Below are 14,697 nucleotides of genomic sequence, written 5' to 3'. Positions count from 1 at the left end.
AGGAAGTAATTATTTTTTCAAATAATTTAGGAATAGCATACAGTTTGGCAATGCCCCTATAGTTAGAAATATCTGACTTACATCCCTTTTGGTGGAGTGATATAATAAACGATTCTTTCCAGAAAGCAGAAAGATTCCTTTCTCAAGGACAGATTAAAAAGCCTAAGCAACGGCTTGCAGAGGGTAGTATCCTAATTATAAAATTATAAAATATCCTAAAATCTCTCTGTAAATAAATAAATAAATAATCTTTAAATATTATTTACGACCCTAGTGACCTATGTGAACTTGGAACTTAACTTCGATGGCTCCATAGCGACTGCTTTTATTACCTTTATTGTACCTGCAACCAATAAAAAGTCAACAGTGAGTTAACAGAGTAATAATAACTGCAATCACAGTTGCACCGAAAAGAGAGCGCCTGATCGATCCATTCAGCTACTACTACCACGACGCTAAAGAGAAACTGCTAAGAAGTGAAGGATATAGCGACGCGAGTCGACGCACGGTTATGTTTTATTAATGTGTGCACATGCGACTCTAATGCAAAGAATATGCGGACGATTTAGTGCCACCAACAGCCTTCAAATTGTAAAGAAATCGACAGATCCGCTTTTTGGATTTAAAAAACTGTGTTTATTTAATTTAATTTATTTATGGAAATTGAAAGGAAAAATTGTATCATTAAAAATGTCTAAGCCCTGTATTCAGGTTGCCTTTCTTTTTTATTATTCTGCTCTAGCTTCTGCAGTTCTTGTAACTTGCGAACGCAACAACAGTTTCGCAAAGCACCCATAAAACAATCAAAATTTTGACAAAACTTCTTAAGGTGGGCACCGCCAATGCTGCGACCACAACCATCCAATGCAGCCTGCGCATGGAAAATGCACTCGCTGGCGTACCCTAGAGCATCCTTAAGATTGTAAACTTCCTGCTTCTTCTTAATTTGTGTGTGCAAATATCGAGCGCACAATTTCTCGAAACGTTTTTGCTCGTTGCGGTATTCGGAAAAAAGGTGATCATACTTGATTTGCAGCTGCTCTAGCTGGCACTTTAGCTTCTGAAGAGCCTTGCCCTTTTTGGCTAATTGTCTTCGGCTTTGATTATGTGAGGCGGCCAGCTCATCATAGCTATTCGAGAAGGGAATTGGTAAATGAAATTAGTGGGTAGCTATTAAGCCACATACCGTTGCTGCATTAACAGTGGACTTATTGATCTATAAATATCTGTTGTTGAGGGCACACGCGGTTCTATCTCACTATCATCCGAAGAGGGAATACTTAGATCACCTAGGAGCTGCACCAACCTCGCGTTGCGATGTTTCTCTGTGTCCAGGTTAAACTTGAGCTCGGCTATGTGATCTCTATGCTGTTCTAAAGCTACACGAAGCTTGAGTTCTTGCTGCTGATCCTCGTAAAGTGTATTCTCCAACTCCGCTACCTTCTGCAATATTTGCTCTATCATATGATGGTACGGTTGTCTTCCTTGTTCAATATTCTTAAGAGGCGAATTTATAATATATGGTGGTTCTAGAAACATCTTTGGATTGGAACTCAAGGTACCTTTAACGGTTTTCACTAATGCCGTGCTGAGGCTCATTCTTAGAATGTTAATGTCTTATATGAATATATGTATATCTTATAATTTTCACAGTTTTTGTGTGTGTTATACGTCAGCTTTGAATGTAATTGACGAAAATGACGAAACTCCAATTTGTAATTATTTTGTTATTATATTAGTTTTGTGCAAATGTATGTAACACGCAGAAGGAGGCGTGGCAGATCCCACAAAATATATATATTATTAATCAAGATGTCAAGACGAGTCGACATAGCCATTGCTGTCTGTCTGTATATGAGCTAGAATAACCAAACTTGGTATCCATATTTTCCTAAGTCCGAGAAAGGACGAAATTGTGTTTTTCCAAAAACTATGGAAGTTATAAAAAAAACATGTAGCGGGGAAGTGGAGGGTGCATCAGAAAAAAAAAAACACAAACTCGTCCGAATGTAGACACCAAATTTGGTTGTTCTAGCTCTTATACTTTCTGAGCTCCTTGCGTTCTTACAGAAGGACAGACAGACGGACGGATGGACAGACGGACATGGCTATATCGACTTGTGTACCCGAACAGCTGTGGGAGCTGTCGCTGACTATTTCGATGGGACGTTTGTTGTATGGTTAGTGGTTTTACTCTAGGAAATTGAGATGGGCATTGTCAGTGCTTTTTGATCGTGTCTCATCGCTGCACGGCATTGACACGAGTGCCGTGTTTCATATTCCGAGTTCGTGCGTAATCGTATTGACTCAATAAGGCACGAAAAACACAAATTTGAATTTAAAATTAGGATATTTTCTTATAATTATTCCCCTTTTCTGCACATAGTCTATCTTAAGACGTTGCGTTATCTCTATGTATATATATCAAACAGTTTGTCCTGACTGACTGATTGATTGGTGATCAACGCACAACCCAAACGGTAAAAGCTAGGAAGCTGAAATTTGGACTCAAGTATCCTTTCATGGTATCCATTGTGTATCATAATGTAGGTGGGCACTAAGAAGGAATTTGGGAAAATTGGGAAATTTTAAATACCTAAAATGCCTTCCTACTGGTAATTAATAAGGTGTAAATATATGGGGCATGACCTATGCACACACACAAAATAAATACAACGGGCGGGCCTGAACCGGGCTAAGGCGGGCAATACCTGCTAGTACATATATATTTTATTGTTGAAAAAATCAATCCCGTAATTCTTGGAATTTCGAACGGCAAATACCCCCAGTTAGTTATTATGTGTCCGTATGCAAAGTTTCACTATGATAGACCGATTTAACAAGAAGTTATAGCCATAAATATATATGCTGCTGCAGCGCTGCCCGCGGCTGTTGTTTATGATGGTGCTTTGGTTGACTGCGAACATGCTTACACAGACACGAATATACGAGCATAAACATACATACACTCACATAGACGCAATTGCTTTTTATGTGTGCAATTATACACCCTTTATGTGAGTACTAATACCAAAAGAAGTAAAATCTATCGAAAATTTTTTTTAATGCTCTTTTTTTTTAATTTCTATAATTATTCTAAACATATGTACAGAGTATTTCAAAGTCGGGACACCCGACATTAGCTTTTTTACTTGTTTTTTATAAATTCTTGGAATTTTGAAAACAATTTTTTTGGTAGTTACATCCAGTTAGTGATAATGTGTCCGCGTGCCAAGTTTCATCATGATAGGTCAATTCTGAAGAAAGTTATAGCCATAAATAAAATCGCTGCCCATGCTCTGCTTGCAGCGCTGCCCGCAGCTGTTGTTGTTGTTGCTGCTTTGGTTGAACTTTGTGCTACATACATACACGCATATAAACACGCATAGACACGTGATGTAAATGTAAAACTGTACATAAACATGTCTTCTATGTATGTATTACATAAATTTTCTTAATTAATTTAATAAATTAATTAAATTTTTTTTTTAATAATTTAATTTTTTATATATATTTTTTTAATTTTTCTTTTTTGTGGAGAGTACAGGCTATTTTACTGTCGGGCTTGCTCGACTGTAGCGTCCTATCTTGTTGTAGTATTAACTTTTAAATATATGCAAACAATACAAGTTGTAAGACTTATGATTAATACATATTAATTTTACAATGTCTTTATGTTCTATTGGTTTTATTTTATTAATTCTTATGGAGTATACAATGGAGTGAGATTAATTTCGGGATTTATATGGTTTTCACTCAACACTATCGTTCCTATTTTGACTTTACATTGTTTTATTGTTATTATTTTGTTGCCTTTAATCGTTATATTTTTATTTATTTCTTGGCAATCTTGACTTATAATGGTATCATTTATATTCCAGGTTAGGATGTTGTTTGGCTCTACATATTTAATTATTTGTTTGACTGTTGTAGGGGCGAAATTACATATCGGGTTAGTTCTTTTTATAATATTCTTAATACATTCATCGTTTATTTCTTTGAAATCTTGGTTATAAATTTTGTTTTGTTCTTCAAAATAAGTGTCTTTTTCTAAATAATCAAGCTAATAACCTTTACTATCCGGGTAAAGTATTATATTAATGGTTTGAACAGTTTTTTGTTTAATAGGGATGTGTGATATGATAAGTATTTGATTAGTGCTAATCCAGGTTGATGTTTTGGTTGTTTTTTGGTTGGTTGTTACTACTGTCTACGTTTTCTAACTTGTCGTAATTAAGTAATTTTGGATTGAATAGTCCCAATCGAGAAAATTGCATTCCCATTGCAATATCTTCTATGTATTCGGTAAATTGGATCAGTTCGTATAATAGCTGTTCGCTGTTACTATGTTTATCTTCAATGCATATTATTAATTTTAATTTGTTGCATATTATTATTGATCAATTGAATCACGTCGTCTATTTCATGTAAGCTAATTGAACTCGTTGCTACTGATTGTAGTTCGTTTTGGATTTTCATTCGGTCGTTATCATCTAACGTTCCAAATAGATATTTAAACGCGGATCCTACTATATTAATCAGTCCTCGTTTCTGTATATTTGTCTGGTGTATGGTTATACCATTAAGTTTTGTTATGTAAGAGTTGAATTTGTGGGATATTAGTGTAGTTAGTTACTTTAGTGTTGAAATAATGGACTAGGTTGTCTATATCAATGACAATGATGTTCGTATTCTGACGGGATTTTTATTGGTTTGTCGGAAAATAGGAGGTATCCATGGTCAGTATCGATGTTATTGATGATGTTATAATTTCAAACAGGTAAGGAAAAGTATTATGATTAACCAGGAACCTGTAGGATAAGGTTATACCAGTTTTGTGCGAATGTATGTAACACTCAGAAGGAGGCGTGGCAGACCCCACAAAGTATATATATTCTTGATCAGCATGACAAGCTGAGTCGATATAGCCATGGCCGTCTGTCCGTCGGTCTGTCCGTCTGTCTGTATGAACGCAAGGATCTCAGAAAGTATAAAAGCTAGAATAACCAAACTTGGTATACAGATTCTCCTGAGCCCGAGAAAGGACGAGTTTGTTCATTTTTCTCGATGCACCGATGCATTAATTAATTAAACTTAATTTTTTTTTTTTTGTGGGGTGGTACAGGGTATTAAAGAGTTGAGCCTATATATTTATATTTCGAAATCTGCATCACTGTCTATGTATAGAGCAATGTTTTTAGAACAAAAATAATCAAGTAAATATTTTTTGGCTGTTTCTATGGTCATATCTTGATAGGAGATGTGTATGATTTGTTTTTTGAAATAAGTCTCATATTTTGTGTTAGTAGGACCTTTGAAAAAGATAACTTGTCGTTTATGGCAATTGATGGGTTTCTCCGACAAACATATTAAATTGCTACTATCTTCTTCTGCGCGAAAAATGTCTGTTCTATTGCTATTCTTTTCCTTTAATGTATTTTATATCAAAGTCATATTCTGAAAGTCTAATTTTCCACCTCATTAATTTTGCATTATGTTCTTTTAATTTGTGCAGCCAACACAATGGTTGGTGATCGGATGCTACTTCAAAGTGTCGCCTTAATAAATAATGTCGAAAGGTTTTAGTTGCCCAGACTATAGCTAACAATTCCTTTTCTATGGCGCTGTAGTTCACTTCATGCTCGTTTAAAGTAACTGATGTAACTGACAGGGTGTCATTTTGTGAGAACGGCTCCCAAAGCTACATTGCTCGCGTCTGTGGTTAATATGAAATTTCTTTCAAAGTTTGGTATTTTTAAAACTGGGTCTTCTGAGATTAATAATTTCAACTTTTGTAATCTTTTTGTTTAGTGTCTACTTTGGCTCCTTTTTTCAAACATCTAGTCTAACAATCTAGGGTTTAGCAATGTCGGCAAAGTTGGGTATGAATTTTCTATAACAGCCTGTGAGTCCTAAGAAAGCTTTGATTTCTTTGGGCTTGTTTGGTAATGGATATTTTACTATGGCTTTTATTTTTTCGGGGTTTGGTTTAATTCCATCTTTAGTAATGACGTGCCCTAAAAAGGTTGTTTCCTGTTTTAAAAATTCGCATTTATCCAACTGTAGCTTTAAGTTTGCTTGTGATAGTTTTTCGAAAACTGCCTGCAAGGATTGTAAATGATTTTCTAGAGAGGTGGAAAAAACTATGATGTCTAAGTACACCAAGCAATTTTTGTTTAGCAGCGGACGAAGTAAGTTGTTCATACAACGTTGAAATGTGGCGATGGTATTTGTCCATTTATATTTGGTAGAAGCCTTTAGCAAGATCTATTGTCGTGAAATAATTACATTTACCTAGTTTGCCTAATATTTCATCCATGTTTGGTATAGGGTATCTGTCGTTTACCGTGATTTCTTCTGGGCAGAAGCATCTAACTTTTTAGATTCAACCCTAATGGGGCTACAATATGGTGAGTTACTTTCTCGTATAATTCCTTGCTCTAACATATGAATTTGCTGCTCCACTTCCCTTTCGTAGGTCTGTGGGCAGCTATACAATTTTGAATAGATGGGGGCGTTGTGTGTAGTATTAATAGTATGTTTTTCCTGATTGGTTAAAGGAAGTTTATCGCCTTCACGATATTGGATAGCTTGGAATCTTTTTAACAAATTAGTTAATTTATGTTTTTCTTCTGTATTTAAATGGTCTAGTCGGAATAGGTTTTCCTGAAGCGTGGAGTTTTCTAGAAATATTGGGTTTCCATGGAATAATAAATACATGCTGTAGAGAGTTTCCAAGGTGATCCAAATCCACTATACACGTTCATAAGCCGTATCGACTTCAAACAACTGACCATCAATTACTGGAAGAATTTCGAAACACACCATATCGAGGTAACATTCGTCAATTTTTAGAAGAAGCCGAAAGAAGAAGACAAATACTAACCAGTAAATTAGAATTAGAAAACGATATATTAGAAACAACTTTGTACACTAATTCAATTCAATTAATTCAATCGAGTATCGAAAATTTAATTCAAAAACAAGTAAAAAAGCTAAAGTCCCGACTTTGAAATACTCTGTACATATGTTCAAAATAAGTATACATAAAAATGTAAAAAAATAAGAAAATTAAAAAAAAAGTGGATAGATTTTACTTCTTTCGGTATTCGAACTCACGTAAAGGGTGTATAATTGCACATATACAAAGCAATTGCGTCTATGTGAGTGTATGTATGTATATGCTCGTATATTCGTGTCTGTGTATGCATGTTCGCAAAGCACCAGCATCAACAACAGCCGCGGGCAGCGCTTGGGCAGCGCTGCAGCAGCAAATATGTTTATTGCGATAACATCTTGTTAAATCGGTCTATCATAATGAAACTTGGCATACGGACACATAATAACTAACGAGGTATTTGCAAAATTTTAGTTCAAATTCCAAGAATTACGGGAGTTAGAGAAAATTTTGCGGGGGAGACGGGGGAGGGAGGGAAATTCCAAAAAACACATTTTCTGAGTATTCACATAAGGCATCTTGGACTTTAAATTTGATATCCCTAGGTCGTATAGTCTCCGAGATATGGAAAATCGGGAAAACCCCCATAGGGGGAAGTGGGGGGAAAAATAAAAAAATAAAACAAACTCGTATAGCGTACACATATAAGGCATCATTGCGCAAAATTTGGTGTCTCTAGCTCTTATAGTCTCTGAGATCCAGGTGTTCATACGGACGGACAGACTGACAGACGGACAGACAGACAGGGCTAGATCGACTCGTCTTGTCATGCTGATCAAGAATATATATACTTTGTGGGGTCTACCACGCCTCCTTCTGTCTGTAACATTTTACAGCTCCCGAAAACCTAAAACCGAAAACCTCTTGTACATTTCATGTACAGAGTATAAAAAGTGTCATAAGTCTGATATTTCGAATAGCAGAGGTATTGCAAAGTTGTCCGCTATACCAAAAAAAATAGTTTGTGGCACTTTGCAGCACCTCTGCAAATCTATCATATCTCCTGTTCAACATGGTTTTTTTAAGAGACGGTCGACTACGACAAATTTGCTGGAATTTACTTCCTTGGTAAATGAAGCATTTATTTCAAAAATGCCGACTGATGTCATTTACACTGACTTCAGTAAAGCATTTGACTCTGTAAACCATGACCTCCGACCGCCGCTTTATTGTGTTGGATTTCGTCCTATTTAAAAAACTGGGCCCAACGAATTTTGCTCAGGTCTCATAGCCAGCTTTTGGATCATAAGATGTGCCTTGTCACACTCTCATATACTTATGTATGCTGATGATGTGAAGTTAATTCTGTCTTACAAAAACCGTCTTCATTTCCAACGCCTGCAGGATGATCTGAACTGCATGCAATCTTGGTGCTTAGCTAAGTGGTTAGCACCTCAATTGCTCTAAATGTAAGTTCATGACATTTCACCGAACTTTGCCTCATTTAGTCACGTATGCGATTGACAATATGCCACTGCAGCGTATATCGACTGTTGAAGACCTTGGGGTTCTTTTTGATTCCAAATTGAACTTTAACATTCACATATCCAGTATTGTCAATAAGGCCAACTTGGATTCATTAAACGTTGGTCTAAGAAATTTGCCTTATATTTGTTTAAAGGACCTATCGAATATATCACCTGATCAGCTATATTTAATAAAAAACACTGGAGGAATTCAATTAAACTTAACAATATTGTAGCGTGTCTAGAATTGGAGTGAGAACAAAACTGGCTGCAGTCAATGTGCGACTGAAGCGTTAGAAAAAAGCTCGCCTGCATATAAAAGCTCTGACTGCAAGTGAGAGCAAGAGCCCATTGATCTTTAACAGAGACAGCTAAGCAAGATAAAGATAACATAATTGTTAACAAAAAAAAAACAAACAAAAGCCAACAGGCCTTTACATTTAATTTACATTAAATTAATTGTTCTGCTCGGAACAATATTATTATTAAACTATACATTATACTACCAAACGTCTTTCTTCTGCGGGTGCCATAGGTATTTGGAAAGAGCTGCACAAAAAAGCGAAGAAAATCGTTAGAAAATTATGCATGGAAACGGAAGTTATGAGTGTTAGTCATTGGACAGTGGAGCTGTCCTCTCTCGGAAGTAGGATTAGTTTAACGGTGGGCCTTTTGATGGTGCCTCGTGCAGTCCGAACTTTGACTACACGGACTCTGCCATCAGAGCCAGGAAATGTCTTGAACACTGCCCAGGCGCCGGTAGGAACGTTATCATCCTTGCTGACCACCAGGTCACCTGATTGGAGATTCCGCGTTGGTGGTATCACGAATACGCGGCTGTGAGGGCGCCTTTTTATATTATACACTGGCCAGTGAACTGGAAAGTAGTAACGAACCACCACGTGCTTGCCGCGACATGGATGCGGGCGCTGTTGGGGGGCCCGTGCGATGACGCTATTGTGCGTAATGTACTGAATGGATGCTGATTGAAACAACTTTTGAGTGGGGGCCCGTTCTTGTTGAGTTTTGGACCAGGGCAATCCATAGGCGTCGACTAATCCTTGGCTGAACTTGGTTTCACATCTTGTATAATGACTGCAGTTTTTGAAAAAGCTGCCGTGCTTGTTAGCATAACCGGGATGCCCTCCGCCTCCCCAACCTTAAAAGGAAGCTTGTGCGCAATCTGCGTGGAGAAGGACGAAATGGGCTTGGCTTTGGAAGTATCTACTGGGCCAGTCAATATCCAACCGAAGATAGTCTCTTGACCCAATAGCATGCCGCAAATATTCTGTTAGAGGCCGTCTAATAAAATTGATGGAAGCATATCCGGAGCGATGAGAATATCTACTGGCGAGCTTTGGAAGAAGAAAGGGTCAGCCCACTGTAATTTTAGTAGGTCGCTCAAAGCATCATGGGGTAAGTACAAGACGGTAGGTTCCCTGCCAAATTTGGAAGAACGAAGTCTGAAATCTCTATTTGCAGCCTTGGTTTCGAATGCACAACAAGCATAAGATCGCACAGCTTATCAACATCGCCTGAAATGACTTGGTTGAGCCCGGATACTTGGGCCTGTATCGTCTGGAACGGGAGCCCAATTAAATTTCGGAGTTGCTCGGATATGATCCAGAATCGATCAGTGCACGTGCTGTATGGATTGTGCCTGATTGATGGATATAAACTACAGCGGTGCCCAAAAGTACTTCTGTACATTCGCTTGTTGAGTAGTGCACTGTATGTTCTCATTTGGAGTAGAAGCAGCAACAGCGTGCGTGGATGTGCTTGTCGCTGGGGTCGATGATGGAGGAGCACCACAATGCAGCAACGTCTTTGCACGTGAAACAATTTAGACATAATTTTTGCAGTTTGATGCAAGCAATCCGGTTGGTCACATTCGGATGGCATGGTTCTCCTTTGAACATATCTTGCATGCCTGTGGCTTGGTTTTGTTGGATGAGGGTGGTTTCACGCTGATCTGTGCCTCAAACGAATTTAGTTTTTTAGGCACCCCGTCCCTACTTTGAGGCTTGGAGTGGCTTTGGTCCTGAAAACTGGACGCCGACCTCTCGTCGTCCATTGCCAAGGGTACGGTAGCGTTCAACCAGAAACGTGTTGAGATCCGCCCATTTTGGAACTTCTGTTTTAATTTTTAAGGATTGCTCCCAGAGAGCTCCGGTGATCTTGGGAAGCTTGCGTTCACAGAAGAAGCAAAAAATAGGGTCCCAGTTTTCTGTGTTGACTTTTGAATGTTCCAGAGCAGTGAGACACCCTTGAAAGGTGCTTTGAACCCCTTTGACAGCTGCTCCAGACTCTTGGCCGATTGTGGAAAGGCCGAAAAAAAGGTTTAGCTGGATATTAACCAGCAGTCTTTTATTTTCGAACTACTCTTTTAGATTCTCCCAAGCGGACTCAAAGCCGTCATGGGTGAGTGGGGACTTTGAAACAATGGCCTTTGCTTCTCCAGTCATTTTGGCATTGAGATGGAAAAGTTTCTCAATAGGAGTGAGCCTCGGGTTATTAATATAATCCGCAGTGAATAGATCACGGGAAGCAGGCCACCGTAAAGGATCGCCACAGAAAACTTCAGTGTCGACCTGAGGGAGGAAGCAGCCTCTGTTGCTCGTCGAAAGATGAGTCGGCAGCAAGGGCTGGCTAGGTGGGTTACTGGCGGAAAGGTTGTCAATGCTCTCATTGAGCTTGGCTGCACACCTTTCCTAAATTAGATATCAGTGCTCGTACTTCTTGAGGACTGCAAGATCATGCCGACTTTCTTCAGTGCCCACCGTACCTAGTGATTTCGTTCATTGATCGCTCTCCTGTTCTATTTGGACCCATAACGCCTTGACCTGGTCTCTCTGGATATTAAGAAAAAAATAACAAACTCGTCCTTTCTCGGGCTCAGGAGAATCTAGATACCAAGTTTGGTTATTCTAGCTCTTATAATTTCTGAGATCCTTGCGTTCATACAGACAGGCGGACAGACAGACGGATAGACGGATATGGCTATATCGACTCGGCTTGTCATCCTGATCAAGAATATATATACTTTGTGGGGTCTGCCACGCCTCCTTCTGTGTGTTCCATGTACACTCGCACAAAACTAATATACCCTTTTACCCTTTGGGTACAGGGTATACAAATCGCAACACCCGGTCCTTATAGGGTATGCGCATCATTAACGCTGCAGAGAGGAACAGCTGGCGGTCAGTCTATACGCTTATTGTTTCAGCTGCGCTCAAATTTACGTTTTTCTGTGTGTATGTGTGTGGGTGTGAGCGCCAGAGAGCGATAAGAACGGCCGAAGAGCGAAGGCGTGGTGAGAATGTGGACGGGCAGAGGAGCGGGCTTATCTTAAGCGCTGCAAAGTCTAGCGGACAACACAAACGAAAGAAGCCCAAAAAAATATGTGTGTAGCTGGTTTGAGCTGTGTGAGGAATAGTATTGCTACTATTGCTACTAGTATTGCAATTTGCAATTTGCTACTTCGAATTTTGTGTTTAATTTAAGGAAACTGTGCAAGTGCAGTGCGCGGCTTAGATAAATCGCTCATACACGGTTGACACTTAAGATCTTTGGAACTAACAACACGGCCGAGTTTGAATTGGAAATTCGGAGTTCACGCGAGTCTCTCCCTCTCAAAAGCAGGGAAAACAGTATGGAGACTTATATATCTAGATATATGTAAAATATACATAAGCTGCATATAAGCCGCTCCAATTTTTCCTTTCTTTGGATTGCACTGGCACTTGCACTTGGAAATTACCTTTTGGAAACGCACTTGAGACGGCTGAACGGCTTAGCAATAATATTGAATGGATAAATCGCAATTGGGTACTTAACTTTTAATCCACCAAAGCTTGCTGGGCCGAGGGGATTCTTGGATAATCCGGCTCGAAGGACCATGAAAATGTGAACAAATTGGATGGTTTGATTTGATGTAGGGTTTATTTCCTTCAATAAAAGTTCACAAGTCATACTTCACTTTGGGTGCGCACATGCGCAAACTTCACAATTGCAGTACAAGAAGAATACTAAAAACTAAACCTAATCTAAGCTTATTCTAAGCCTATGCTATGTGGTCGCCGGTGTGGTGGAATTGATGTCGGCAGCCGAAGACTAGCGGACAGTGAGCTCTCCTCTGCGCGAACAACGTCATTGTATAGCTTTTTCTTAGACTTTCCTATCTTTTGAAAATTGAAATTATAACGTATTATTAAATATGTACCTTTATTTTATTTTATAATATTATATTATAACACAAATCATAGTTTTTGTATGTGTATCGACAACACTATTTGTTGATTTACTAAATAAAATAAAAATAATTAAAAATAACTAGACCACGCGTGAAGCGTGCTGAGGAATTTCGAACGGGTTGCACTAATAAATGAGGACTGTATGTAGAAGGTATGTTCCAAAGTAAACAGGACTTTTAAAAAAAACAGAACAAATGGTTTTTTTTGACAAAATCAATTTACTTTATTCAAAATAGTCTCCTTCTGCTTCAATACAGCTTTTTGCACGATTCAAAAGCATGTCCTACGAGTGTTTTAGCTCGTTGACCGGTATGGCCGCCAGTATGCCGGTGCAAGCCTTTTGAATGGCCTCTACGTCTGCATAACGCTTTCCTTTCATGGGCAAATGCATTTTTCCGAATATCAGGTGAATACGGCGAGTGGTTAATGGTTAAAATGTGATTTTTGGTCAAATAATCGGTCACAAGCGTCGATCGATTCTGAGCAATTTTTGGTCGTCATTTAATTTGTGCGGAACAAACCGTGCATACACCTTTCGTAAGCCCAAATGTTAGGTACAAAATGCGATAAATCGATGTTTTGGAGATGTTCAATTCCATTTCCATCAATTTCAATGATGATTTCGGCTGATTTTTGGTGAATTCACGCACAGTTTCGATGGAATTTTCGGTGATCACGAATTTTGATTGGCCCACATGTTGATCGTCATTTATGTCCTCACGACCGCTTTGAAAACGTTGAAACCACTCGTGCACTCTGCTACGGGATAGGCAATATCGCCATAAACTTGTTCCATCAATTGAAACGTTTCGGTAAAAGTTTTACCAATTTTAAAACAAAATTTAATGTTGGCTCTTTGTTCGAAGCTCATTTTTGCACCGATAACACAAACATACTGACACTTAAAATGCAAAACCTTCACTTCCAATCGATGAAATGTCATGAAATTCTCACTGGACAATCGATAAAGATAGCAGATTCTAACGCACCAGTCGGCATATAGATAGCGCCACAATTTATAGCCTGTACCCAAAGGGTAAAAGGCTATACTAGTTTTGTGCGAATTTATGTAACACACAGAAGGAGGCGTGGCAGACCGAGTCGATATAGCCATGTTCGTCTGTCCGTCCGTCTGTATAAGCGCAAGGATCTCAGAAGGTACAAGAGCTAGAATAACCAAACTCGGTATCTAGATTTCCATAAGCCCTAGGCAGGTCAAGTTTATTTTTTATACCCTGTACCCGTAGGGTAAAAAGGGTATATTAGGTTTGTGCAAAGTATGTAACATGCAGAAGGAAGCATCTCCGACCCCATAAAGTATATATATTCTGAATCAGCATGACGAGAGAAATCGATCTAGACATGTCCGTCCGTCTGGATGAACGCGAGGATCTCAGAAACTATAAAAGCTAGAATAACCAAAGTTGGCATCCAGATTCTCCTAGGTCCGAGTAAGGACGAGTTTATTATTTTTTTTTTAATTTCCCCCCCCCCCCCCCCCCCCCTTCCCCCGCTACAGAATTTCGTCAATAGCGTCCACATTTCAAATGCTACCTCAACCAAACTTTGCACACATAATTTATATATAATTGTCTACAGTTGTTTAAAATCCAATTCGGTCAATTCTGAGAAGAGTTATTAGCGAAACAAATTCTCTACAGTACAACCCCCACAAACTGCAGCAACAAGTTCGCTCTTCTTCTTCCTCTTTTTGCTGCTGCTATGGGCGCATATAACTCAGTGACGGAAGTTTACCTGGGTACAGGGTATTACACTGTCGGGCTTGCTCGACTGTAGAGTTCTCTCTTGTTTTATTCTGATACACCCCCCGTGTTTTTATACCCTGTACCCGTAGGGTAAAAAGGGTATATTGGGTTTGTGCAAAGTATGTAACATGCAGAAGGAAGCATCTCCGACCCCATAAAGTATATATATTCTGAATCAGCATGACGAGAGAAATCGATCTAGACATGTCTGTCCGTCTGTCCGCCTGTCCGCCTGTCCGTCCGTCTGGATGAAC

General features: G+C 38.9%; 1 protein-coding gene across 1 annotated transcript; it reads right to left on the bottom strand.

The window, feature by feature from the left end:
* Positions 1–679: 679 nt before the first annotated feature.
* Positions 680–1,649, bottom strand: LOC115624872. The gene is made up of 2 exons (XM_030519717.1): positions 1,187–1,649; positions 680–1,130 (listed from the first exon to the last, which is right to left on the bottom strand). Exons 1-2 carry the CDS (start codon positions 1,597–1,599, stop codon positions 695–697), a joined length of 849 nt encoding a protein of 282 aa, XP_030375577.1. The 5' UTR covers positions 1,600–1,649; the 3' UTR covers positions 680–694.
* Positions 1,650–14,697: the final 13,048 nt, after the last annotated feature.

This window comes from Scaptodrosophila lebanonensis, unplaced genomic scaffold, assembly GCF_003285725.1.
Source record: "Scaptodrosophila lebanonensis strain 11010-0011.00,11010-0021.00 unplaced genomic scaffold, SlebRS2 tig00000061-arrow-pilon, whole genome shotgun sequence".
In the NCBI taxonomy this organism is placed as follows: domain Eukaryota; kingdom Metazoa; phylum Arthropoda; class Insecta; order Diptera; family Drosophilidae; genus Scaptodrosophila; species Scaptodrosophila lebanonensis.
Note: the sequence above shows the minus strand (reverse complement) of the source record. Positions and strands in the feature narration are given on the sequence as shown.